The sequence below is a fragment of the Gambusia affinis genome, linkage group LG10 (genome assembly GCF_019740435.1).
Source record: "Gambusia affinis linkage group LG10, SWU_Gaff_1.0, whole genome shotgun sequence".
Lineage (NCBI taxonomy): Eukaryota > Metazoa > Chordata > Actinopteri > Cyprinodontiformes > Poeciliidae > Gambusia > Gambusia affinis.
This window is the reverse complement of record NC_057877.1, coordinates 345,535-371,106: the sequence shown is the minus strand read 5'-3', so window position 1 is coordinate 371,106 and position 25,572 is coordinate 345,535. Positions and strand designations below refer to the sequence as shown.

At 38.6% G+C, this 25,572-nt stretch overlaps 1 protein-coding gene across 5 annotated transcripts in view; it reads left to right on the top strand.

Annotated features, from left to right (window-relative positions):
* The first annotated feature begins 792 nt into the window (after positions 1-792).
* Positions 793-25,572, top strand: part of eps15l1a (epidermal growth factor receptor pathway substrate 15-like 1a) — a 109,188-nt gene continuing 84,408 nt past the window's right edge. The window contains exons 1-6 of one of the 5 annotated variants that reach the window (XM_044128358.1): positions 793-1,105; positions 3,178-3,219; positions 3,640-3,729; positions 11,841-11,888; positions 18,803-18,898; positions 21,345-21,413. In XM_044128358.1, the coding sequence (XP_043984293.1) occupies positions 1,079-1,105; positions 3,178-3,219; positions 3,640-3,729; positions 11,841-11,888; positions 18,803-18,898; positions 21,345-21,413 (372 nt within the window). In that variant the 5' untranslated portion in view covers positions 793-1,078. Of the gene's footprint in view, positions 1,106-3,177; positions 3,220-3,639; positions 3,730-11,840; positions 11,889-18,451; positions 18,724-18,802; positions 18,899-21,344; positions 21,414-25,572 lie in introns of those variants that run through there. The other 4 variants (XR_006371816.1, XM_044128361.1, XM_044128360.1 and 1 more) reach the window with 4 other exon arrangements.

The following is a 25,572-nucleotide window of genomic DNA, read 5'->3' as shown; positions in this document are numbered from 1 at the left end:
GTAAGTTTATTATTTTTGTTCTTGGTTCTGTATGCACGATTTTTTTTTCTGTCCTACAGATTGCTTGTTTTTAAAAACCTGTTGGAAATAAATCAAATATTTGTTAGTTTGAGCACGCTAACTTGGAGAATAGTGCTGCTGTAATTGTTTATGTACTAGAAGTGAGCTAAGGTGGAATAACATATTTGTGTCAGGTTTTAAATATTTATTATGAAGCAGAACAAAGAGAATTCAGGGCATCGGCTAATTAATGTATGCTCATTGTTGCTCTCATATCTTGTCTGTTAACAGACGTCCTCGATAAAGAAACCCGTAAAACCCTGCATTCATTAATCTTAGTGTGCTAAATAGAGCATGTTGGTAGCGTGGGATATTGAAGCTGTGTAATAGCGATGTAATATTAATGTATATTAACCATAACTTATCATTTCAGGAGTACAGTGACCTGCGCAGTTCGGTGGACACGTTGTGGCTGCGCTGCATTTGAGAAAGACTGACATACAATGTATTAGTGCGCAAAAAAGAATTTGCAGTGATCTGTGTAGATGTCTATTTAATTTAATTTCAATACAAACGTGTTTCCCTGTCTGATACTGTTTCATTCTTTTAAACACCTCCGTATTTAAAATATTTTTTAAAAGGCAGGCTATTCTAATAAAAAGAATTGTGCATGCACCTGCCATAGCTTTCCATTTTAAACGAATAGGATATTCTGAAAGGAAGTGATATTTTTGTAGTTTTGCCGTGTATATAAATTGTTCCAATGATATGCTGAGCATAAAAGATTCGGTCTCGTCACTCAAAGAATGTTATCCGATGATAATAGTTAACATTAACACAACCCGCTATAGTTTTCGATTTGTAAACACGACGGAAGACAGACAGCTATCTATCCGTGTTACGGTAGGAACGTCTGACGAGGTAGCACAGATAGTCAGTATGGACCTAATGCTCTACCGTGGGATTTTGACACTGCTCACTAATGACGAACTAAAGCAGACTGGACGAGTGGTTCCAATAGGAGGCGTGTCACTGGGCTTCAGAGGGGGAGAGCGGTCTCACAGCAGTAGCAGGGAAGATGGCAACTCTCGCATCTCTCACCCAGGTAACGACGCTGCAATTTCCCCCATCATCTGACTCAACAGAAAGCACTACATAGCAGTAGTCAGGCATCAACAAATAATAGCATAAGTGGAGTTTACAGAAAATACGAGGAGACATTCTTATAATGCAGATAGATTGTGATACTAGGCCTGTTCCTTGAGCGTTTGTTAGCGGATTGATTAGCATCCACTGACACTGGGTTCTACTGTTTATGTACATACACACGGCGTTTTTCAAAAAAGATGATAGCTGCTCATGTAAGAAAAAGTGTCACCATAGACACCAAGCCTGTCCCAAGGTTAAAGGCTAACACAGTTGTACTGCTGACTCCTAAAGTTAGCGTTGCTCAGAGGCTAGGTTAAAAGGATGGAGTAACATACCAGGAAGGGTTAAATATGATACGGATGGGAGTTGAATGTGTGCTGTACATGATGCTTCATTTCATATCTATTATGCTGATGCATCTTAAAAATATGTATTAACAGTGAACTGTCGTCTCATCTTGATAGAGTGAAGTGAGACTCGGTTAAACTTGCTAGTTGCGTTGCAGCTGCATTTGTGCCTATATAAACAAAGAAACAAAAGAGTGAAAAGAAGAATGTGGAATATGGCCACATAATGGAGATCATATCAGAACCAAATAATGTGGTTTGAATGCTAAATTAAGAATATCCAAGTCAAGTTATTTTGAATTGCTTTTGCGCTTGTGATACTATTACAGTAGATTAGCATAAACCATATGTCCTCCAAATAATGAGTAAATAAAGCCTGTAAGTGATGCTGAAGATGACTATTCCTAAGCTGCAATGATCACCCAGATAACACAATATGAGTGAAACAACATTGAATCTATGTTGAAGCCTAACATTGAAATGAAATTGATACTTACATGTTGAGTCAATGTTAAGAGTTTCAACCATAACTGACACTATATCAATGTTGATTCAACGGCTATCTGATTGTGGAACTGCTTGCAGGTTTGAGTTGATTTTACGTTGAATCAGTAAGAAATCAAAGTTGATTCAACCATCATTTGACTGTGGATCTACATGCACATTTGGGCTGATGGTGGTCTGAAAGCTAAACAAAATAACCCGAAACTTTAAGTCAACGAGCTAGCGGTAGACGCTGGGTCTGCTCCCGCTGTTGGGCCGCCGCTAAACGCCACTGGTCGTGATATTTCTCAGACGGAGCTTCGCTTCTGCTCCACCCGCAGTGAACTCTGACACCGAACGTCTGCTTAAAGCTGTAGCATGCAATTTAAGCAAACAAAATATTTTATATATGTATTAAAATTTTCGCTATGTAATAACGTAAGATAGATAATCTCTGGAAAAAAATATCGATGCCTCTTCCCTGTTTTCTGCAGAATTACTCCGCTCGGTCAAAAACAACCAATCAGAACCGACATCAATCCACTAGCTGTTCTCTCAGGAAGTTTTGATTCAGTAACTCGGGATTGTTTATTTTGATGCAACCTGGATTTGACTCTGAATGAATAGTTCGTTTTTCTTGCTTTTTCTTACGTTTCACTGTAATAAAATGTTCTGATCCAGAGCTCAAGGAGGGGATCGGGAAGGGAGGGGGGCAGGAGGGAGTAAAGAGGGGAAGGTTGGGAGGACTGGGGTGAGGGAGGAGGGTTTAAGACCAGGTGAGTGGGGGGAGGAGGTGAAAAGTGGGGGAAGGCTTGGGCTGGGCGGCTTCCCTTTGCTGTGAGCACAGCACGAAATTAATAACATCTACATGTCCAAGTTTGATTAAGTTAACGGAATTATTCTGCGGCGGTAGCGCAGCTTTTTACAGGTTATGCATATGACCTGTAAAAGAAAAGTCTTTTGCCCTCCAGCGTTGTTCGCATGCACAAAATTTCCTTATGTAAACAATAACATGCAGGTGGTATATATTTGTAAATATGATTATGATTAAGTTAGTGCCTCACCAGCTACGAACCTCACCGCACGTCACTGATATATGTAAATGTAAGTGTCTTTGTGTGTATGTATGCATAGTATTAGCCTATTCAGCTTTAACATCACAAATGTTGTTATTGATTGTCAAAACATTTTGCGATAGGTGGTGAGTGGGAATCCTGTTTATGAAAACTTCTACAGACAGGTAAGATGATGACCTTGCTAATGTGACTAAGCTTGTTACTACTTTTGAGAAATAAAAGAACATAGCTTATGGTGCGTTCACAACAAATACATTATGCGAGTCAAAAACGCAGCCGACCCTTCACGCATCTGCAGTTTGACGCAGACACTTGACATTTTGCTCTACACATAGCGTTTCATACGTCAGGTTGAAACGAGGCAGGTGGAGGCGTCATCAGATGCGTCAAAATCACCCATTTGTTGGACATATTTGATGTGTCAATTGCTCAAAATGCTTCAAATTGCGCTGCGCTAGATAACGCGCCGTTATCCCTCAAGGCGCCTCCACATAGGCTGTCAATGTAAACCAGACGCGCAAAATGCGTTTGTTGTGAATGCACCATTACATGACTGACTAAAATTTCTGTGGATATTTTTTAAGGTGGATCCTGAAAACACTGGCAGAGTAGGACCAACAGAAGCAGCACTATTTCTCAAAAAGTCTGGACTACCTGACAGTACATTGGGGAAGGTAAGCTATGTTATGCAGTTAAGCTATGCAGTTAAGGGGAACACACATCAGAAGCGCAGCAGTGAAATTAACACCTCTTCATAAGAGCCTTTAACAAAGATCAGACATGTAATGCTGAGTCTGCTGAGACAGCGCAGCTTACCGGACTCCATCCCAGAACGGTCCAAAGAGTTCTGTATGTTCTGTCACTATATGCCGTGCTATGGAGTTTCATCTGCTGTCCTTACACTGCTGGTGTAGGTTGTTGTGTACAAAAATATAGGGGTGCATTTTACATAGAGTTGGGAGAATAAATATTTGATACACAACTGATTTTGAAAATGTTCTTACTTGTAAAGCATTTAGAATTCTATAATTTTTTATCATCGGTACTCTTCAACTGTGAGTGACAGAATCTAAAACAAAAATCCAGAAAATCACATTGTGTAATTTTTAAAATTATGTAATTGCATTTTATTTCATGACAGCAGAAAAACAACTTATATTTGGTACAGATATCTTTGTTGCAAATTGCAGAAATCAGGCATTTCTTTTACTTGCTAACTAGGTTTGCACACAAGGCAGCAATGATTTTGAACGAGTCCTCCAATCAGATCTTCTCCACATCCTTCAGATTTTGGGTCTGTCACTGGGCAATATGGATTTTCAGCTTCCTCCAAAGATTATTTGTTAGGTTCAGGTCTGGAGACTATCTAAGCCTGTCATGATGGGTTCAAGTTTCTTTGCCCACATACAGAACACACTCAGGAGAACAGGAAATCAGATAAATAAAGTTTATTGTTACAATGATGAAAATGTGAGAATGTGTAGTTCATAATCCTGTAGAAGAAAGCCGGGTTTGTCTGTACTCTGGAGAGCAGTGAGGGTGAGATGGTGAGTTTGAGGTATGTCAGACCATTGAGGTTTAGAGAAGAATGGATTGATCTTACTTGAGCTGATGAAGATTTTCCGCCATGGGGGGGAAAGTACTGTGGTCTCTGAGGGAATGGTCTCCTGTAGGGGTCTTTGAGATGACCCAGGTTCTGATGAGGTTCAGACGGTGAGTTTGTTGGAGGTGGATGGCGAAAGTTGTGGTGGAGGGTGGACAGGTAAGTTCAGGTGAGGAGGTTGAGGAACAATCCGACTGCCAGCTGAGAATCCAGGAACAGTTTATGGTTCAACTACAGAGGCGAAGAAGGGACTCGGGTAACCAGTGGGTAACAGTCCACAGCGTCACGAGGGGAATATCCAGAAAACCAGGAACTCGGGCTTCACTGAGGTTAAATCCAAGGCATCACTAGGAAACATCAGAAGGAGAGGAAACAAGACTATATTACTAGAAGTAATGTCAGAAACATACAGGGAACAAACTCAGAGGAGTACCATAACTGGCTAACACTCAGGTGTCGAAGTGCTGGCAGCCTGCTCTCCAAATACTCCTAGATCAGTGGTCCCCAACCCCCGGGGTGGACCAATTGGTACCAGGAAATAATTAAATATTTCCGTTTTATATGTTTTATGTATTATTTGAGTCTGGAGGAAATTTTATTTTGAAACTCTTTTGACCAGATTCTCTCATTTACGTATTGTGCGCCAACATTGAGCCACAAGCAGCAAAAAGAGTAAGAAACAGATCAGATTATTTGGAAAGTTTCTTTGTGAAGGGAAAAGTCCCAGAGAGGAGACAGGAGAATGGATTTATCCCGGTATGTTATTCCCACATTCCAAGCCCGCACTGAAGCTTCAAACTGCTTCTCCACTAGAGACCAAGCACCCTGTGCATAAGCAACACTTCAGGTGTCATTGTTTCTCATCACTCCCAGATGGGACCGTCTCGTTGCAGAAAAACAAGTGAAACACTCCCATTAATTTGTCGTTATTGTGAGTTAAATTTTTCACGAAAATAAAACGTTTGTTTTTGTGGCGCATCTGTATCTTATTTTGAAGGGATGTGTAAACGTTACCATAGCGACCCGAGTCAGAGAGCGTTAGGGCAGTGGTCGAGACAAGGTGAGTAGAGCTCATGAGTCCTAAGTCTGGTTCACACAGCACGATTTAAGGATCGTCGGCCGATTTTCCAAACCTCTGTGACCACAGAGCTGATAAAAGTCCAACAGATTCGATCGGTTCGTGTGTCCAGCCACACGGCAGGAGCAACACACCACACACAAACCAATTCCACTCACGAACATCCCGATTCCTGAAGAAAATCCCGTAAAACCCCCAACATACCATATGTGAATTTAGAGTAACAAACATGTCTGACGATATAGAAGAAGTAGTGATAGTTTGTGGACTCATTTTAAGTGATAAAAGACGAAACAAAAAGAAAAGGTGTTTGATAAAAGATGGCTGGAGCAGCCACTCTATTTGCTGCACTAAGATTTGGAGGCGAGTTATGTTTTCGTACTTAACATTTTTAACTGAATAAACATAACCGCATATAGTAAACATATATGAAATGACCTTTACATATAGTAATAAACATTTCTACATATCACCTCCAATGTCCACCGGACTCTCGGTTGCGCCAGGTCAACTGTTTGGGATTCCCCTCTGTTCTTACGTGACCCCGCTTTCTGATTGGCTACCTGTCACATTAAACATTCAACAGGCTGCGTTCTCGATCCCAGTCAGGGAAAACCCCACAGGCTGCAATAATCGAATCAATACAACGCACCACCACGTAACACGCCACACACTGCAGGACATTGTAAGATTGTTGTAAAGGCAAAATTGTGGCAAAAAATAAAATAAATAAATAAAAGGCTTTAGCAGGAATACCAACATGCAGTGGCTTTAACCGACAGCCACTACCAGAGGATTCCTCTGGTCATTATCTTTCATTAGAGCCTCATTGATGACTGTATGTTGAAGCACTGAGGAGTTACAGTCATGAGAAATTTGTATATCAGGTGTCCAAATGACATTTCTTTTTTGATCAATCTTGAAATCCATGAGCAGAATACTTTATTGTACAGATTTATTGTATTTTCCAGATCATCCATTCAACATTCAAATGTGGATTTACAAGAAATAAAAAAAAAAATCTAGGTGAAGCAAAATGTTTCAATTTCTTTTGTGTTACAAACATATAAGCTACAAACTACTTACAGTTAAAGTATTTTTGACTGAAAAAATAGAAAATTTGGCTTTTCATCTTCATAAAGAGACCAAGCTTTGTATGTTGTCCAAATTGTTCAGATCAGCAGCTGATTTGATTTGGGTTTACCTTTTCAGGTGTTTTTGGTGATTTTGGAGGTGAGGGGTAATGTTGCTTGTGTTCCTGGTCGATTAGTTTGTAGACGGTAAGGCCAGAGAGTATGTATTGCCATTCAAAAACCTGCCCTACTGCCTTCATTTTCCAAAGCTCATCTGTGAACCAGGGTGCTGAGCGGGTGAAGGTGACTGCTCTGGTTTTTACAGGAGCATGATTGTATAGGAGGCTACTCAAATGGTTGTTGTATAATACACAGCTTCATGTGGGCCTCATGCATAAATTGGCATGAGTGGCAAAAAATGTGCGGCCTCATATTATTATTAGATTTTATTATTACAGACTCAGACTCCAGATTACATAAAAAAGAAAACAAAGACAACATAAGAATAAAAAGTACAAAAAATAAAAAATACAAATAAATGACTCCTAGCCTTACAGAAGGCAATCATACCAATGTCTCCAGAGTACAAATGAGTATTTTACTGCACTATATTTAACATTTGTCAACAGTAGTATAATTCTATTATTAGACTGATTTAAGCGACAAATAAATTTATACATAAGCTTTCTTGTTAATCAAAGTGCAGATACAAACAGTTCACTGGCTCTGGACCATCTGGGTTTATTTAACAAAAGTCTTAATGCATCATTATAAGCCACCTTCAATCTTTGAAGACTGGCTTTTTAAAGCTGCACCACAAATGTGCAGAATACAATGATGTACAATATGATCTAAACAAGTTCAGTTTCACTTCATCAGAACAGAATCCACATTTACGGACAAGAATATTTGCCTGAGCGTATAACATTCGAACCTCATCATCAGACAGACAATCTGTCAACACATGGCCAAGATATTTCACTTTAGTTGAGACATTCAATAAAGTCCCAGACAGTTTGAAATTTGGAAATAGTCTATTTTTGTCCTTAGTGCAACAGATCAAGATGGTGCTTTTTGAAGGATTGAATTTGACATCAAGTAATTCACCATATGCTGAACAGACATTAAGCAGCTTCTGAAGACTTGGACTAAAAACCACTAGGTCATCAGCATACATTAAATGATTAACAATAGTATCACCAACCATGCAGCTGGTTCTGCACAGGTTTAGTTGCTTAGAAAGATCCTTCATATAAAAGTTAAACAAAATAGTAGATAAAATGCTTCCTTGTCTGACTCCATTGCTGACATGAAAGGATGCAGACACACAGTTGCCTCATTTCACTTGCATAGTTTGATTAGCATACCAGTAGGACAGACATCTTACTATATACTTAGGAACACCAGCTTGGCACAATTTTAAAAATAATTTTCTATGATTAACACGATCAAAAGCCTCAGTGGCGTCTAAAAAACACAGAAAAACTGTAGAATTTTTGCTGTTATAATTTTTCAGTAATTCTTTTAGGCCATATATACAAATATAGGTCCCTTGTTTGGACTTGAACGCAAATTGATTGTCAGTAGACATTACTATCTTTGCAAATTTTGGCAAAAGAATTAGTTCAAAGACTTTAGACTATTAGCTAGGGCTATAGGTCTGTAATTATCAGAACTGCAAATTTTACCAGCTTTGTTTTTAATCACAGGAAGTAAAAGAACCTTCATCAAGGATTCAGGAATAAAACCAGGCATAATAAAACCAGTGAAACACAAGGCAAGCAGAGGGACAACCCTTGAACTGGCAAATTTGAGATGTTCAGCTGAAATAAGATCCATTCCTATAGATTTATTTACAGACAGTTCTTTAATTGCTTGATAGACCTCGTGTGTTTTGATAGTTTCTACAGTGCTAACTTTGTCAACTTGGAAGGGTTCACTCTGTACACAGGTGAATAACTTGCTGTAGTGGTGTTGCCAAAAATCTACAATCATATTCACCCCAGAAACACCATCAACAGTGTAAGGGAGAGAGGATTTATTGTTATTGATAGTTTTAACCTCGTTCCAAAAGGTTTTTGTATCCTTTCCTAAAAGATTTTTTGCCAAGGAATCAGCCCTCATGGTTTGCTCATTCTGTTTAATGAAGCGTAGTGCATATTTGTATTTTGAAGTGGACAGCTTTTTCTGCTCAAATATAGGGCCCTGTCTAGGTTTACCTGCTAGAGCCCAAGATGTAGTAGCTTCGTGGGCTTCATGGTGGAATTTAGACACATATTTATTCCAACCTGGTCTATTTTTAATCTTTACATTACTTTTATTATAAGGCAGACTGGCTCCCATTAGCGCTTCAATTGTGTCAGAATATAAACTAGTTATATTGATCCTATGTTCAATTTTAGAGCAGTTACAGTCTGTACAAGTAACTGCCTTTCTTGGTAAGTTAATGATAGATAACAGTTGATCAGTTTGGGCATAATAACAGGCTCTTTGTTCAGTAGATAAAGAAGACCAGTCTATATGCATCTGTTTTTGAATACTGTTCTTATTTACAGTTGCAGGTATATGATGAAATCTAATTGATACGTCGAAGGGGATGTGATCAACAGTGGACACATTGTATAAGATATTAATATATATCAAAGCAGCATGAGCATCTGCTGTAGTGATACAATGGTCCATCCAAGACAGTATACCAGGCTTCACTTATAGAAGTGTAACTTGCAGCTGGCAAAAGTTCTTTACTTGACAATATTAAATTAAAGTCTGTAAAAAAATGAATCACGTGTTTAGCAAACAGCGAGTTTTTATCTGAGATGTCTGCATTCATGTCACCCAGGACATAGATTCTTTTTGACTTCTCATTTTGCATAAAAGAGCTAATATAAGCAGGTTTACTAAGGTATTCTTCTTCATTATGATGACATTCATATGTAGCATAGACATTTAAAATAATAAACTCTTTGTCAAGTTGTTTCACGTGTACTGCAACACACCAGTCCACACCTAATCTCATGACATTTATCACTGAGTCCAGGCTTTTTTTCCATAATGTAGCCACCCCTCCTGGTATCCTTCCTCTTTTAATTCCCAAACTGAGGTCAGTAGTAGATTCTTCAGCACCCAGGAAACTGTCATTGATAGAGTTTAGTCCTTTTAAATCCTGTTTGGCTAAAAAAGTTTCTTGCAAGCACAAGATGTTGCAATGTAGCAACAACTGGTCGACAACCAACCGGCGAGCTTTATCATCTGCACTCTGCCCTAAGCGCAGGCCACGACAGTTGTAAGAGATGACTTTAATGTCCATAAATTTTTTATGACTTTGTGCTCACACCAGCAGTAGGCGCGCATATGTCCATGGATAAAAGGGCAGCATTTGCACCGATCATATTATACGCACAAGTAAGCATGTATAAAAATTAACTTTGTGTCAAAGTTTGCTCAAATATACAAACACTCTTTCCCTGGTGTGAAAATGTGTGGCAGCCACAACAAACTCCAAAACGTCAGAACTCACCTAAATACACTGAAATCTGACTAGATTCAGTTATTTAGACCAAGAAGCACCAAACCTGATGTTTATTTTATGACTTTAATGTTTTATTGTTTAAACGTAAACTATAAAACTGGACCGCATTTATCCTCCGACAATAAGCTAACACGCACACAAAATAAAAATAAAAGGATGTGAAAACCTCACAAGAATGTAAATAGCACTTTTCCTCAGTTTCTGTCTCATAAGGATGTATCGCATTGGTCTGTACGCCAAAGAGCATGAAATGCATCTATGGGGTCATTTCATTGTGACTGAACAAGGAAACAGGGTTGGATGAGCAGATTAACTCCAAACAGGTTTGATTATTTTAAGGTGATCAAGGTGTGGAGATTCAAGTAGCTGTGCAAAGGTGTGCAGCGTAAATGAGGAGAGCTTTGGCTCTGATGGAGAACATCACCAAGAGAAGGATTCAGAGGGAGCGATTGATCAGAGATCATATTGATCTGCTGGGAAATGTTGATGAGGGTTTATGAGCGTCTAGATTAATCCAGACTGATCATCCTGGAGCTCTGAGCAGAACTTAAAGAAGGAGCCGTGTGGTACTGGTACCGGTCCAGCTACAGTCATCCTTCAGTCCAGCCAGGCCTGCTTTGTAAATGCGCCTTATGGACAGAAAGCATCTCTATTCTGTAAATGAACAACTTATCCACATGATTCCACTATTCAGAATAAACGTCCACATTCCTCACTCAAAGACTCTCTGACTCTCTGCCTGTCTTTAAATCCTGGCAGAACGCTCTGCTGTTCAAACAGGCATTTGCATGATCTCTTTATTTCAATTCTTTTTTTATTTGGATTGTTTTTCTTTAAAATGTATTATTTTTATTTTTGTGAGGTGACCTTACGTGTCATGAAAGCACCTTTTAACTCAAATATATAGTTATTATTACTATTAGAAATATTTATACTGCTACAAACCAGGACGTTGCCATGGTTATTGCTTCACCTGGTGACAGACCTCTAGGTATTTATATTAATTATATATTTATGGGTGGTGACAGGGCGGACCAGCAGTTGTGCTCAATTTCCTGCAAATTAGGATTTAGAAAGAAAAGGTGTGTGTGCACGGCTTTATGCATCTGAATTAGTTTGCACGCTGCATTTTCTAAATTTACACCAAATACACCAAGTTTTAGTGTGAAAACCTCACACTCTTTTATGCATGAGGCCCCTGGGGATGAAGAATGCATGAAAGATGCCGAATGTCCACTGCCCAAAGATCTGTGTTGATTTTGTTTAGATTTCTGAAACCAATATTAAGCTTATGCTTGCTTGCATAGACTGCATGATGATGTCGACGCCATGGAAATGACATTGTGGTCGGATACCCCTTAGTCATATATACGCATATAATGTGTCACAAGGTGTGTGGTAAAGAGAACATTTTTTCACCTTCCCCTCAGGACAGAGAGGCAGTGAAGTAACAACCAATTCAGTTAATTATTTTGTTTTATTTTGTGTGTTTTGTCTTACAGATTTGGGATTTGGCTGATCCTGAAGGAAAAGGCTATTTGGACAAACAGGTGAGGAAGGAAGTCTGTACTTTTTAAAAAAGTGGTAACACTTTATTTGAAGGGGTGTGAATAAGACTGACATGACACTGTCATAAACATGACAAGTGTCTTGTCTTCATGAATATTTATGACTGTTGTCATAAAGTGTCATTCAGTAAATCATGACATTTTTAATACAAAGTTGACATTCAAAATGTCTTTGTTATGACAACTTGACATTAACCAAGAATCATCAGATGTCATAATAGTAGTCATATTAATGTCATTAAGTGTTATGACACTGTCAAAAGCTTTAACAAAACAGTAATAAATATTTCCCCCTACCTGAAATAAAGCGGAACAAGTAGGACCAACAATAAAGCTTTCAATAAGCTTTATTACACTGTCAGATGATTTAATAACAGTCATTAATAATTCCTTTTCCATAAAGTGGAACAAACAGCACCAGTTATCAAGGTGTCTTTAAGAGTTATTACAGTGTCATTAATGTTAACTCTTACCTCAAGTAAAGTGGAACAAGTAGGAATAGTTATAAAGATGCCATTAATTGTCATTACAGTGTCAAGTGCTATGTTAACATAGTCATTAATATGAAGTTTTATCTCAAGTGAAGTGGAAAACACTGTACAACTTATAACTACCATCATAGCTGTAGAACAAACCCTGTGTACATTGGAATAAAACAAAACATTGCTTGTTCTTCAAACAGAAGGTTTAACTTCTGGTCAGTTTATTGTAACTCTGAAATACTAATTGAAAAACTAAAACAGAATTACTTATTCTTTAACTTAAGAAAATAGGTTCTTTAAACAGTCCTAACATGTTTTGCTTTGATTGCGTCAGCCATCTCCTTCGTTATAGCCTTCCTGTAAGCTCTGAAAACAAGGAGATCTTCTTGTTGTCTTCATTGCCTGGAAACAGCTCTTTGAAGGTGTCCGGAAATGCTCAAATTACAGCTGTTCTTGCAATAGTTAATCATGGTGAAAGCCTTTTCATGAATTCAAACTTGGTGAATCTCTCCTGGACATTCTCATAGTGGGTGATGACTCAACCCACTGTGGTCACTTCAAAAAAGGAACAAAAACAATAAACAAAAACTGTAATGTGATCTTAATTCAGCATTTATTTAAATGCCATTCCAAAAATGTCCCTTGCAGCACACTGTCAGAATGGTAGACTGGCAGACAAATGTCTAAGTAACATGACTGGTTGTTATAAAGTGCAATACAAGTATTTCTTAATGCAAATAGCATAATGACTAGAGCACATCAAAATTATTCTGATCAAATATTTGTTTGGCAGAAATACATACAGCCTGTTGTTATTCAAAATGCATCATTTAATGTATAGTTTTAGGTACATGAATGGATCTTTTCACTTAATGAGCATTTGAAATGATCTCCTACCAGATACTCTGGTTTATGGCTTAAGAAGTTTATTAATAAATAATAAGTAGATTAAACACCAGTTTTTCATTTGACAACAATCAGCTGTCTAAAATGTAACTTGTTAATTGAACTGGTGGATGTTGATTCCTGCTCCCCCTTCCCCACTTACCTGTCCCCTCACCCTCCTACACCTGGAGAAAATAGTAGCACAAAAATGACTTATCTTGGGGAATATTTTATCTGCTTCTTTCTCTTTGGTCAAACAGGGACTTCTTTCTCCCGTGGCTGGTCCTCATTATCACCCTCCACTCCTGTAGCATGCACTGTAAAAAGTAATAAGTTCACTTTACTTAAAAAAAGTTAGGAAACCGATTGCCTCAAAATCTTCAAGTAAAGTAGCTAATTCATTTTAAGGTGTTATTGCTAAAAATAACTATGTTTAGACCACTCAGATAAAGGCAGTAAACTTGAGTGCCGTTAACTCAAAATCATTAGTAAAGTTTACTATAAAATGTCAATTATGACTACTTCAAATTGTGAGTTATGTCAATTAAGCAGTACTCATAAAAATAAGTTATACTTACACGTTTAAGAGTTCACATTACTTGCAAAATATCAGGAAACCAATTGCCTTGATATGTTCAAGTAAGATGAACCAAAAGTGTTAAGTTATTGGAACGAAGAGCCAACAGACAACAGTTTGAATGGAAAAATTTTTTTAATAATTAAACAAGTTTACCTTAAATACAAGGTTCTCAAGTGTGGTTACATACACACTAACCTGGAAACAAAGTTTTCCAAAGACTTTTTTAAGGAAAAAAAATGACACAACTTTTTTTCTAGGGTAGCCTTCAATCTAATATTGAATCCTTCAAATGGCCCTCAGTCTTTAAAACTTTGAGAATCCCTGCTTAAATGTCTTTGTTGACTGGTGTGAAACAAAAACTCAATTCTCAATACTAGAGCCCAACATTTATCATAACATTGATAAAGTAAATAATGAAGTAGTGAAGTGAAGTAATGTTTCTCCTCATTAACATAAAACCATTTAGTAGTCTGCAAATGCAATGATGCTCTCTCCAACAAAAAAAGAATCAAACAAGAAATAAAAATCACTTTTCCAATAAGGGTAAAGGTATCAACGTTGATCCATAATGTCACATCACATTCACTCATTGCATCAGAAGATTTTTGAGTGATTGTATTTTTGGTTTTAGGGATTTATGTCAAGTGACAGAAGCACCCTTTGGATGAAGTCAAAGGTGTACTTCAGTTGTTGAGGGTACTCCAAATTCAGAGAATAAATAAGTCCAAAGAGCAAGCACATGGCATGTGGAAGATTCCCAAGATCATTCATGACAAGACTTCCTTCCAAAATGATGGCAGTACTTGAAGACTGGAGGTGCAGTGAGTCAGTGGAGGCCTGCCTGTCCTCAGGAATGATGGTCAGGATCCCAATGGGGGTGTGAGACACGTCTGGGTCTTCGCAGTCCTAACAACAATAGAAGCAACACCACAATTACATATCAACATAACACTTCTTTAGGGTGACCAGACGTCCTCTTTTTCCCGGACATGTCCTACTTTTCAGACCTAAAAAAATGTCCGGGGGGAATTTAAAAATCGTTAGGGATTTTGGTCAACTGCCTCAAAACACATTACATAGCTTACAGTGCATTGTGATTACATTGCCACTCCGTTCCACTACTCCATTCCAGGTTTCTTTGTATGGCAAAGAAATCGGTAGCACATGTACACACATGTTCCCCCCCGCCCCCCGTCTCCCCCATCTCCACCCCCCGTTGGCGCATGTGTGTCCGCCGATTCTACCCCCCCCCCCGCAAACAAAAAAAGAAGTGTCCTCCTTTTCAGAAACCCAAATCTGGTGACCCTACACTTCTTCATCATGGCTGCTTCTCCTACAGTTTACAGCTGTCCCACCTATGGCAGTCTACTCATCATAAGCCTTCTATAACAGTACAGCGGCTTTTTTAACCCGTCAACATCTTTATCCTTATCCCTTTTCCTTTTTTTGTTTTGCGCGGACAGCTTTTTGCTCTGCCGCTCCATCTTGTTGCCACTAAATAAACATGATATTTTCGACTAACGTTAGTCCCAGGCATCGCTAAATCATTACACATAAAGTTAACCTCAAAACCTGGACTTACGGATGAATTATACGGCCGAGATAACGAATATAAGTTTGCTAAAAAACAGTGGGACTTACCGTGACAAAACTTAGCTGCAGCAACCGCCGTATTGTTGACAGTTTGGCGTTTCTTTCAAACACGTCATCACTCGTCAGTGTCCAATGCGCATGTGCATTCAACGAGAGCTGCCGAATGATGCCGAGTTTTTTGCTGGTTATGCAGATGCGTTTTGCTCACTCATAACTCCAAGTTCGGGTTACTTGCTGCTGATGAGTTTCATTACTTGCCTCAGTAGAAAGTTGTCTTTGCTAAGTTTAAGTTAGTATAGTCAACAGAATAAGCTGGAATGAGTTCAGGTCACTTTTCTTTTTGAGTACACTTTACTTTTACATTTTACAGTGTGTCTTCATAACCCACCTTGGCCTATCCCACTCCCCACCACGTGTCCTTAGACTAAAATGGGTCTTCATGTGGCTAAAGTTGCCAAAGCAAACAACACAAATACACCATCTCACATCAGTCAAGTTGCTAAATAAAACACATAAATGACAACTTTGACTAACATATTAGCTTTTAATTTGTTAGATTAAAATTGGAGGGAATAAACCTATTTACCTGCCTTTAAAATATGTTTAATATTAAACGCTAACCCTACAGTAATGGATTTTAATAACTTGTGTTAGGTTGGCCCCACAAGATGGAAGATTTCTTCTTCACCAACACACTGCACACCTGTTCATGCACTGCTGCCTCTCACTGGTGAATATGGTGTATTGCACTACTTTAAATAGCCTTAAATAATGTTTCAAATGCAAAGTTCACAGGGCTGTGCAGAGACCTGTGGAGGGGCAGGGGCTCAAATTTAAAAAGGGGCCACATTGGACAAAAACTCTGTACAACAACACAGCAACAACCCATATTAATCAAGAATCTAATTGGATCCTACTACATCATTGCCATCATGTGGGGAAATCCAAAGTAAATATAGTCTAAAATTTCCCCAACAGGTATAAAGTTTCTGTTTCTGCTGCTGACAGTCCTGGAGGGCTGAACTGATCTGAGACTGTAGCTGTTAAACAGATCAGAGGAGAGAAAGTCTCTGGTTATAAAGTTATGAAATAAGCAAAATTTCTGCCATTTTGCTAATTAAGCCCTAATAATATCTATTTAACCTCTACAACAACTTGGCTGCAGACTGATTTATAGATCCAAAAACTCAAAGAGGTTAACTCTATATAATAGTTTGAAGTTAGTACCTCTGAGACCTAGAATTATAAGACTGGGATATCAAGGCAAAGAAAACTCAGTAGCTGCTGGTAGGGGCCATTCAGGGGCCTCCAGACACTCAGGGGCCCCTAGAAATTGTAAGACAGGCCATAGATCTAAACCTGTAGCATCATTTATAGAGAATGACAATGTTATTACATTTTATTTAATGCATTCAGCTGGGAAAAATAAATAGTACATTTAGAATTGAATTAAGAAGTTTACTTTGTAAAAGTTTAAAGAATCATCTTGATAGTTTGATTGTTGTGTTACCAAGGCTACAATATGGTGTAATCTTTGTGTTTGAATTGGGTTTGTTCACAAATACATTACAGCAAATAACCAATAATCAGTGATTGATTTTAAACTGGCCAATAAACCTGGTCTCCATCTCACAGACTTCACTTTATCTATATTTAAACATGTTAGTGATGCTGAGGTTCTTAGTAGGATGGGTTCCGGGGCCAGGGACGTTCTGTCTAAGGCCCCATATTACTTTGGGCCGGCCCTCCATGAACAGCTGCAGCGATGCGCATCTCTGGAATCTACCTGGAATCCCCCTGGTGGCCCCTGTCAGTCCTCCGATGCTTTGGAGACATTTTGATTCATCTCATTGTGGCATGTTTGGCTTTTTGCTGCGGTTCTAGTTATTGCTACAATATTTTGTCTGATGTTTATTTTGTGAACTCTAAATGCTCTGGGCCGAATCTTCCTTTAACACTTGAGGTTTTGCAATAACTTCTATTTACAGCTGCGAACCTCCAGCCCAGATCCCGTCAGCAGCGGCTTTAAACCGCCTGGTAATGACGTGAAGGAAAAGCAGAGTCAGCAGGTGGTACCACATGGTACCGGGTGGTACTGGGGCTTTGAGCTGCGTTGCGACTCGTGGTGACAGTCGGTACCGTGTCTTATATCAGGATGTCTGATATAAAGACAGACATTCTTTATATCTGTCAGTGGGACCGACTCAAGCTGGCTGTAGCGAACCGGGCTTTTAGCAGAATGATAAAGTTAAAGTCAGAAGTTTTCTCTGCAGCTGAAGCATTTCTATGTTTAGGGGTGAGGCGGGTTTTGTCCCACTATTGACGATTATAAAAATATAAATAGAAAGAGTTTTTCTAATGTCAACATCAGACCTACGTTTTTATTCACAAACCAGTACTATATTAAAAAATACTCTTGTCAATAATTTGATAGTTAGAGGACACAGATCCGCCCCCCGTCTCACCATGGAGCCGGTGTCTGAACAACGTGGAGGCTCTGAGAGTCATTATTAGACAGAGGGCATTTTTACTATTTTTACTAAATTATTATATTTAGCTAAATATTATTGCTGAGGGGCACAAACAGGCCTTCTGACATACAGATTAAAAATAAATTATTTTTTTTTTGAAAAATAATTAAAAAAAAAACCTCAAAAAGGGCACTAGGGGCATCAAGAATAAAAAGGGCAGGGGCTCAAGCCCCTTTTGCCCCCCCACGTGCCTGAAAGTTCGTAAGTGCTTTGTAGACATCTTGCTGTGAAACTTCAGATCAATTAGAAATTTAACACTAAACAAAATGGCAGAGCAAGATAATATTACCAGATAAAGCTACATAATTTTTTGTTTAATTAGTAAAACCTTTATAACAAATTTATGACAGATCACAATTTCTTGGTTGATGTTAAGTTGTCATAACAAAGATATTTTGAATAATATCAACTTTGTATTAAAAGGAGCTGGATGAATCTGGGCAACCAATCGGGAGGTCAGAGGTAAGTGTCTCCGACAGGAATGAAATGTGGGCTGGAGCGGGCAGGCAGGTGAGGTTCGGAGCTGCAGGTTGGATTACGGGTTTAGGAGCCAGGTTTATACCATGAGGGAGTAATCATTCGGTGGAGAGGTGAGGTCTGAGAGCTCCTTAAATCCTCTCTGGCTGATGATCCCACAAGCTGCAGGTGCTCTGTTCCAGGCCGCTCCCAGCAGAGAGCCAATGGGGAGAGACACTTTCAGAAACCCAGATCCTGACAATGTATTTCTTATTCAAATACACATTCCAGTAAGATATGTGCAATCTGTTTTTCTTTTGGCAATATCATTATTAGGTTGCGTCTGATACAATTTTTTTTCTCATTCAGGGATTTTATGTTGCTCTCCGTTTGGTGGCCTGTGCGCAGAGTGGTCAGGAAGTCAGTGTTTCTAACATCAACCAAACTGTCCCTCCTCCACAGTTTGTAAGTGAAAAGATCTTCATAGCACACTATTTTTCATTCTTTTGTTATGACTAAGTCTTCAGCCTTGTTTGAATCGGAAGGTTTAGATGTTAAGAATTGTAATGGTCTTCCACAAGGTGTAAAAGGAGATAAGAAAAAATACCTGACATATCAACCCACCTCTGCATGAAAAGACCGGATAAAATCTACAGAAACAACCCTGTTTTATTTCACTAATAAAAAGTTATTTATTAAAGCTCAAGATGTGCCAGTACAATCAATTATTGTCTTAAAACTAATGCGGTCAATCAATTACAAAATTTTGTCAGATTCACCACACTCTGGCACTGTGATTAATCATGATTAATCACTATGAGTAACTTTGTAAGTGTAACCTGGTTGTTGTTATAATTACACAAAATGTCTTTTTTTGTTGTTGTTTGTATTGTTCTCTACCTGACCGAAAAGCTGTCATTGTTTTGAATGTGTTACTTTAAGAACGGTAGCCCCTCCTTTTTATTTCTTCTTCTATGGTTTTGTCTTTAAAATGTTTGCGTCTCTTAGCCCCTCCCCTTTTGTCATGTTGTCCTGCGGGAGAGGTGTGTCCTATTTATTTTCTATCTAAATACTTCCAGTTTATTTGTAGATTTATTAAGTTAATTTCTGTTATGTATTTTTGTTTGTGTAGGACTTGGAGCGGGCAGCTTGTAACAATTGTTTTTCTGTTGAATATTTTCGTCAGGTATGTTGTATAAAAAAGATTTATTTTATTTAATGTGAGACATGATCGCGCCCTTTTGTCATGTTGTCCTGCGGGAGAGGACTTGGAGCGGGCAGCTTGTAACAATTGTTTTTCTGTTGAATATTTTCGTCAGATTTTCGTCAGAATAAATCGTTGAAAGCCAAAAAGAGTCACGGCCTGAATAACATCTAATAACCTGCACAACGCAGAAGGGATCCGGTTACATAAGCTTGAAATGTAAATATGGTCACAGTTAAGGGTTGTTGCTGGAATAGTGCCCTGGACAAGACCCTTTTCTACTGCACGCCAATCATTTAAAAGTAATTATAATATTTTTTGCAGCATAAAATAGGTAATGCAGTCTCCTAGTAGTCAACAGCAACTTAGAGAAACTTACTTCACTATTCATGTATACAAGTAGTAGCAAACTTTTTCAGCGGGCTATTGATAGATAATATATATTTTATTTTCTAGTTCTTGGGTGCCCCAGACCTTTCTGATGTCACCCTGGGCAACTGCCCATAAAGCCCATACTAAAAACCCCAACTGTATGGACGTTTCCAAAACATGTTTTGTTGCTCAAACCAAACATGTCAGAAGATTCTCAGTTTTCCAGGTTTTTGTGTTCGGGAAGGTTTAAAAGAAGTCATTTTGTTTATACAATTAACAAAATTCTTGTGTTCTGGACTGGCCACAAGAATCTTTTTAGGTTCTTGTGGCCAGGGGTAGTAGTTAAACTACTACCCCTCTCCCAGATTTCACTAAATCTAAGACTTCTGTCAGCTGGTGCTGATGTTTTTAATAGCAAGAGGGGCCCTGGGGTCAAATTCTGGTCAAGGCCTCATTCAGCCTTGGACAATTGATCAATTCGGATTAATCACAAATAGGGTGTTTGGGTATTTTATGAGCAAATCTTGCTCATCTATATGGGATTAATTACTACGGAGCCCTTTAGAGCAGTGGCCCCAACCATTGGGCTGCGGACCAGTACCGGTCCGTGGACCAATTAGTCCCGGGCCGTGCAGGAAATAATCATCCGTTCTATGTATTGAGTCTGGAGGAGCTTTTATTTTGAAAATCCTAAACCGGATGCGGTTACGTATTGCGTGCCAACATGCAGCAGAATGAGTAAGCAACAGCAACAGTAACAACAGTATCGGTGTCGATCCTCACAACACGCACCTCCTCCTCCCCACGTAAGAAACAACGACATCTGTCTAGATCCGTACAGCGCCCCCCCGCCTCCCCCACCCCCCAGCCCGCAGGTCGACCGGTCCGCTGTAGTAAAGAGTTTGGGGGCCGCTGCTCTAGAATACATGGAAAAGAATTTCTTTTGCGTTACCTTGCAAAACTTCTGCATTCCCTCGCAATACATTTACTGCAGTATTTGGCAGTCTACTCTGTATACAGTGACAAATGTCAATTTAAAATGTTGAATATATACATGTATTAAGAGCATCATCAGTGAAAAGATGTTTTTACTGACAGTAAGGTGTAGATTGTAATGGTGAACAATGGGCTTGTCTGTTTCCCTCGTGTTTCTTCGTTCTTTTACACATAAAAATAAATGAAAATTTAAATAAGAGAAAAATTGCATACCACGGATTATGCAAATGAGTTGTATGTTTTTGTTGTTGCATAATCTGAATGTGAATTTGTGCATTAAAGACAAAGACTATTTACAATACATGCAAAGCCTCTTGACATGTGTTTGTCTGATTACAGAAGGATACCAGCAGTCCGTCTTTGAGCAGCACAACCTCTTTGTCTTGTGAATTGCTGTGGGCTGTTAAGGTATGTAAAGACAACAACATAGTCGTGTTAACAGAATATTTTCCGTATTTGGCTGGTTTTCTTTTTAAACAACAAAAGATTTCATAACAGAGGCAACTAAAATCAATCAATTAAAAAAGTTCTTTCTGAATATCATCTCATGGACACTAAACTAAATGCGTCTTTCTGGCCGGGAGCTGAGAGCGTGTTGAAGAGTTATGGTTAGGAAGTGCATTCCAAACTTTGGTTAAAATTTCACGTTTAATTCCAGACTCCATTACATACAGAACAGAGAAAAGAGAATGCAATGTTGAGATAATCAGCTTACAGTCTAAACAGAGGAGCCAACAGTTTATCTTGAGGAAATAAATAAAAGTACAGAAGTTAATTAGATCGTTACATACGCAGTGCGCTGCAGAACTAATGCAGATTTGGCTCCTCCACTTCCAAGAATTAAACTTAACTCACCTGCAGTTTTGACAAACAGTTTTAACAGTTCTATACATAATGGAGTCTGGAAATAAAGGCGCAATTTCAGCCAAAGCTTCCTAACCAGATGCTCCAAAGAGCCTGGACCATAACTCTTTAGCATGCTGACAACTCCTGGTAAGAAAGACGCATTTAGTGCAGTGTCCATGAGATGATATTCAGAAAGGATTGATTTTAGTTGCCTCTGAAATGTACTCTGTGTGGAAAATCTATGATGCCTGCCCTTGTGTACCAGTGAATGTTGTGAATTATAACATGAAGGACGGGCTTAAAATGTTTCCGTGATTTAAAATAACACGGTCAAACATTCCGTTATATATATATATATGTTACAGGGTTTCAGATGATGTAGCACCGTCACCCAATGCAGATGAAGGGCTGGAAATAAATGCTGCCCATTTATTTCTGTTGATCCAGCATCAAAATGTTATTTTGATGTTGTTGATCCAACATTTTGATGTTGTTATTTGCAGAAAATGAGAAATGGTCTAAACAACAAAAAAGATGCAGTGCTTTCAGACCTCAAATAATGCAATCATTATTAGAACGGTTGAAGCAACCGTTCTAATAGAGAGAAAGATAAATTTTTCTAAGATAGTTGGTCACAAGGGAGTTAATAAAAAAAAAAAAAACTGCCAGAAAAGCAGAGAAAAGTGGATCAACAATCTACAGCTAAAAACAGGAGGTGTGAAAACTAACAACATTGTTTGCCGTGACACTTTCTAACATGTAACGATCGCATTGTTTAAATTGTATTTTCAGATGTTTTATTGGACAGTTACTTAGAAAGCCAAGCATTCATATGTAAGGTAAAATATGTTATTTTTATGCCTTAGCTCAGGGGTCACCAACATGGAGCCCGCGGGCACCCGGTCGCCCGAGGGGACCTTGTCAGTCGCCTGCGGAGCAAGTACTAAAAACAGCCATTGTCCTTAGGCAGCACTGCCAAAGAAATGATTTAATTTAATGTTTTTACATTTAGTTAATAACATTTGTTTATATTTAGAGTTACAAAAAACATTTAAAATAAATTGCTTTATGCAGAAAACTCTATTCTCTGGTTAAAGTTCAGAACTGCGCAGAAGCCTGCAGGATTTTATCGGAGGGCAGCAGCGCCTACTGCTGTATGGCTGCTCCAACTCTGGTACCTTAAGATTTTCCTTGAAGTAAAAAAGAAAAGAATAATTTCTGATTTTTTTATTATCGAACCCTCTTTACGGTTAACAAAAATGTGGATAAAAAAAAAAAGATCTAATGTGCCAAAACATCTGACTCTGTGGAGGTCAAAGGTCACGCCAAAGCTTAAATCTTATTGGTCAGTTTGCTTTTGTTTATTTGGCGGCTTGGTGCTTTTTCTGTAAGCTAAAAATGAATGAGCAGAGTTTGAACCTCCCGTAGTTCTAAGAGCTGTTTGGATCCCGGTTGAGCTTTTTACCGTGTCGGTTCTGGAGGGTCGCTGGTTTATGAGCTTCTTTAATGTTTCCTGAACTGGAGAGCTGATGGGTCACCTGTTAACTAACATCTGCTGCTCTTCCTGAGCGTCGTGCTAAGACTGTGGGTTAAACAATTTAATCTAGTTGAAACGCTCCCCAAAAGAGTAGAAATTAATCAAACATTGTTGCTTCACCTTCTCCTTTGGACGTCTGACACCACCTGAACCTGGGAATCAACATCCTCCTCTTTCCGTGGATCTACCAGGTAGGCTTCGCTTCCATGTCATTATTATTTAGCATAGTTTGTGTAAACAAAATAAAAAAAAAGATGCGCTGCTTTAGTGGTTTAGGTTTGTGCGATGCGCACATGATGTGCGTTGCAGAGGTGGTTGTGCTCTTGCAGGTCAGGTGCAGTGATTGTTTTATACATACCTGAAGATCTGTCTGACTTTTTTTTTTTTACATCTGCTGGTGTCAGCCAACAGGTGACCTGTCAGCTTTTAAGTTTGCGAAACCACGAAAAAAGCTAAGAACCCGGCGAACCACCAGAACCGCACACTGTAAAAAACTCAGGTGGGATCTTAGAACTACGGGAGATTCAAACTCCACTCATTCCTTTTTAGCTCACAGAAAAAGTAAACTGACCAATAAGATTTAGGCTTTGGCTGCCTTTGACCTCTACAAACTCACACTGATATGGGCTACATACAAGATGTTTTGGCAAAAAGAACTTTTTCTTCTCTCCACAATTTTGTTAATAGTAAAGAGGGTTGGATAATAAAAAATACAATAACTTTTATTTTCTTTGTTTATTTAAAGGAAAATCTCACAGTGCGTCCAGCTGTACAGCTGCACCAATCCAGACTCTTAGTCTCTAGTGGGAAATTTAGAAGACACACAGAAGAGCTCCAAAAGGGAATCAAACTTAAAACTCTGAATTAAGAACTTCTGATCACATAATAGCAATTAACCATATCTGCCATGGTAAATCATTACGTATAAATATTGTCAGTAGTCCCTAACATTAATATGATCAGGCAGCATGTAATCATATATACATATATGTATTATTGTTATAAAGGCTGAGCCAAGAAGATTTATGTCTGTATCAAACAAGTAGCCCTTCATGTTGCTCTGGACCCGTGAAGTAGCTCCCAGTCTCAAAAAGGTTGGTGACCCCTGCCCTAGTGTGATTGTCCTCAGAGTGCTACTGTTGTTACCAGCTAGCTCAGTGCTGAGTCCCGAACAGAAAAGGTAATGTTTATTCAGTGGGACTTTCATGCTCGAAGAAACAAAAAGCTAAATAAATTAAATATAACCTACCCAGCCATACAGTCACAGTGACCTGTGACTGGTCCCCCACATGGTCCATGTCTGGCCACAAATATGAGGTTTCTTTAGATCTGTGTGAATTGTTGACCTACATTGGTCCCGAATCCTACAGCGACTCAACAGTAATGTATAACTCCAGCATGAATTTGGGTTTACAGAAGCTAAATAAATTATTTACCAGGAGATCTAAGGACATAGAAATAACATGGGTTAGTTCGTTGTTAGCAATAGCATCGTTATCATAGGCTAATTACTTAAAATAGCACAATTCACTATTCACTCGGCAGAAACAAGTTGACAGCCATTTAATGGTTCTTTTGATCCTAAATTTGACCCAACTTGAGACTAAATGATTGTATTCTCCAGGCTTCTGAAAGCTTTCTTTAGGCTCATTGTATAATATTGACTCTTCAGCTCCAGATAGTTAGTTATGTGAATCGCCTCGACACCAGGTAAATCCTCAAGATTATAAGAGAGATCTTTTTTACCAAGATAATACGGATCATATCCTAAATATATGCATAATTTTTTTAGATGTCTTGTCTGGTTCAGCCTATTTAGGACATTAGCTACTCATTGTGACCAATTTGGCTTTGTTTTGAACAGGAGAAATCCCTTTCCTGACCTCCATCTAAATGTTGTGCGTCATCCAGGTCACGTATCTGAGGACAACCACCCTAGGGCATAAAAATAATATATTTTACCTTACAAATTTTACCTTACACACAAATAAATAAATAAATAAATCCAGGTCACGTGTCTGGCTATCAGAGTGCCAAAAAAGCACTCTGAGGACAGAGTGCTCAGAGTGCACACTTGAATCCATAAGTTTGCATACCCCAAATAAAAACATTGACATTTTTGTCACTGTCTGAAGTTAAATCCAGCCAAACATTTTATTTCAGATTCATTAGAAAAACAAAAAT